General features: G+C 33.7%; 1 protein-coding gene across 1 annotated transcript; it reads left to right on the forward strand.

Annotated features, from left to right (window-relative positions):
* The first annotated feature begins 1492 nt into the window (after positions 1-1492).
* LOC137741066 (15.7 kDa heat shock protein, peroxisomal) lies at positions 1493-2584 on the forward strand. Its single transcript, XM_068480869.1, has 2 exons — positions 1493-1800; positions 2162-2584. The coding sequence occupies exons 1-2, from the start codon at positions 1659-1661 to the stop codon at positions 2455-2457; spliced, it is 438 nt and encodes a 145-aa protein (XP_068336970.1). The 5' UTR covers positions 1493-1658; the 3' UTR covers positions 2458-2584.
* The last annotated feature ends 845 nt before the right edge of the window (positions 2585-3429 follow it).

Below are 3429 nucleotides of genomic sequence, written 5' to 3' on the forward strand. Positions count from 1 at the left end.
AGAGATGCAAATATTGAGAAGGAAAAAAAGAAGAAGAAACAAGGCAAAAACTTGGGAAGTATGGATGTTCTCAATCTCACAGTAAATACTAAAAACTACATAGCTTATATAGATGTTTTTCATTCCCTCGCAGCGTAGCCGTAAAAAGTGTGTGATGCTTCAAAGTTCACGTGTTTTCATTTTTCATGAAAAAAGTGTGTTTTGACTCAAACGGTTAGTTTCAGGTTGGTTTGTGTGTTTTTGTTCTCATTTCTTTGATCTACCCCTTTTTGTCCTCCTAGCATTGGCCTCGGGTTAGATGTGTTATTCATCTTTCAAAAACATGCCAACAGACCAACACAAAACTGTAACATGGAACAAAGCCCAAAAGAGAAGAAGCTAATATATTTTCATTTACGAGCATTATGAAAACAAATGACCAACATTTAGATGATGTGCTGCCCTATGCACCCAAGTCGGAACCTCCTTTCGGCACTTTATGTTAGTTTAAAATAGAATATTGCTTGTATATATTTCTATATAAAAATAAAAAAATGATTACTTACCCTTAGTTTTGATATCAAGAGTGGAGAATAAATGAATGTGCTTTTAGTATTTTAATCTCGACATTTGATATCAAATGCAAGGGTAAGTTACCATTAGAGGTGTAAGTTTGAATTGTGTTTTTGATTTTGACACCAAAATTTCTGAACCCGAAAAAATTTCCAGTCTCGAAGTTGGATTGGGAATTCGAATGCATTTAGATATTTTGATCAATCTTAAATTTTCCGATGTGTTCCGAACTTGGTTGGATAAAAAGAATTCAAATTATTCCAATATTAATATTCCATTTTTTAAAGTTATTTTGTATTCAACTTTTGTATTTGATTGCTAGTTTTGGGTACATTTTATTCATTGTTTTTAAATCATACACGTATACATTAAAAAGATAGGCATAATAATATACTCAAAAGTAAATGGATATATACATAAGCACATACCAAAAATTAAGAAAGAACAATAGATTTAATTTACGAAAAAGTTTGAGAATATTCAAATACTTGTAAAATATATGAATTTCATAATTATGTTCGGAAATTTATAAGATTACTTCGTAAAGTTTCAGATCTAAAAATTGTGTTCCGCTCCGATCCAATTCTAAAATTATAAAATGAAAATTGGAAATGTTTCAGATCTAATCTCTCTAAAAATACCTCTATGACCATGAATCTTATGTCACCAAGTAACCAAGACAACATGGCTCGTTATTTAAATACAAAACACTCTACAATACATATGTATTGTATCACATAGGATTACTTTTATTAGAATCGATATCAACAAATGTGTTAATTTTATGTGACTAAATACACGCAATTTGCAAAGTATGACATGTTTTATTACTCAAGACCCAATTCAATAGCCCAATACCCAAAAACGACAGAGACCTTGGTAATCAAATTGATCCAACGGCTGCTATAGACGCACTGGAATGTTGTAGAAGTATCAGGGAAACTGAAACGGATAAGAACTAGGTTTTGAGTAGAAGCTTCTGGGTTCTGTGGATTTCCAATACCAGTACTAACCCCATCAATATCATCAACGTCGAGCTTATAGTTGCTTCAAAATTGTTCACAGCAAACACAAAAAAGGAAGACCAGAGAAAAGAAACAAAAACAATGGCAGCTGATAGCATATTTGGGTACCCGTTCAGGCGCCTACTCTGGAGCCCTCCGGTTTTCCGTGAATGGTCAGGATCAACGGCCCTCATGGACTGGCTTGAATCCCCTAATGCCCACATATTCAAGATCAATGTTCCAGGTTTAATTATTTTTCTCTTTGTTCTCCTTAAATGAGTTTTATAAGTTAATCTCACTTTATTCATCTCTGCTTCTAAATTTTGTTATTTGGAATTAAAACTTATGTGTATGATATGGATTCTTTGCTCCCATTAGGTTTTTAATGAAACTTAATTACATCTAATATGTCACTGTAACGTGTTATGTCAATAACACTCAGAAATGTTGAAATACATGCCATCGCTTTGTTGTTCAAATGTCACGGGTTGAGAAAATTTAGGACCACTTGTCCAATTTTGCTTTTAGGAATGAACCATTTATTTTCACTAGGAAAGTGGATCCAACAAGTCACAGTTTGTGACAGAGATTTTGTGGCAAAACAGGTTTTAGAAAAGAGGACATAAAAGTGCAGATGGAAGAAGGGAACATTTTGCAGATAAAAGGGGAAGGCGGGAAAGAAGGAGAGGAGGCTCGTGCAGCAAAAGACACTGTTTGGCACGTCGCGGAGAGGGGGACGGGAAAAGCAGACTTTTCTCGGGAAATCGAGTTGCCGGAAAATGTGAAAGTCGATCAGATAAAAGCTCAGGTTGAGAATGGTGTTCTCACGATTGTTGTCCCAAAAGATTCGACCCCCAAACCATCCAGAGTGCGAAACATCAATATCACTAGCAAGCTCTAACCATATGCATATGTATGTTATGTCATATGGTTCAAAAATAATGCTTTGAATGTGTAATGTATTGTGCTACAACATGTAACAATGAGTATAATATGTGCGGTCGTTAGTAATTAATTTGCCCCTTTTTTTAGTTTTTTATACAAGCGATATTGGACGAGGGAATACAAGAGCTCGTTTCAACCAAGTTCAAACACAAGGCAACCAAGTGAAGCAAATTGCTTTCAAAACCTCGCAGTGGGCTACAGCAATAGCCCATCCCATTTCCCTCGGCTGTTGCAGTTGAAGAATCGTAACTTACAGAAGTTAAATACTTGGAAACTGATTTCTCTCCAACTAAGATCAATGAAAGATCTCTTTATCGACTTTTGGGGGAAAAACTAAAACATTTAAAAATTAAATCAAATCAACTTTTGGGGGAAAAGAGGGATGTTAATTGATCTGAATCGCTTTCCTAATTCTCCTATTAAAGTTTTCTGATATTTATTTTAACATACTCAAAGTCGAACTAAATCACTGAAGAATCAGGATAATTTTGGCTACTAAGGTCAAAGATAAGTTGACTTGGTATATTGTAAAACAATAAAAAAGAAATCAGGAGGTTTATAAAGAAAATTATTTCCATATCCGAATATATTTTTGCGACTTCAATTAAATCCCTAATTGTCAATAGCATATATATTTTTTAGGAAAAAAATAGCGTAATTTAAAGAGAAGCCTCGGTAACATTCAAGGCCTATGGAGTCATACAATAAAACATTTTTAGCTTGTTAAAGAATACAACCGTTCCAAATATAAAAATTCTCCCAATGATGGTCAATAAAAGTAATGGCATCTGCAATATAATTAGCTTATCTAAAGATGTGATGTTGGAAATTCAAATCAAAATAGGTTGCTATTGTTGAAAATCAATGTCAAAGTTAGGCATTGAAAGTTAGGCAATGTTAGGTATGGTTGAATAAAAATTATTAGGTG

The sequence above is a fragment of the Pyrus communis genome, chromosome 7, assembly GCF_963583255.1.
Source record: "Pyrus communis chromosome 7, drPyrComm1.1, whole genome shotgun sequence".
Taxonomy (NCBI): domain Eukaryota; kingdom Viridiplantae; phylum Streptophyta; class Magnoliopsida; order Rosales; family Rosaceae; genus Pyrus; species Pyrus communis.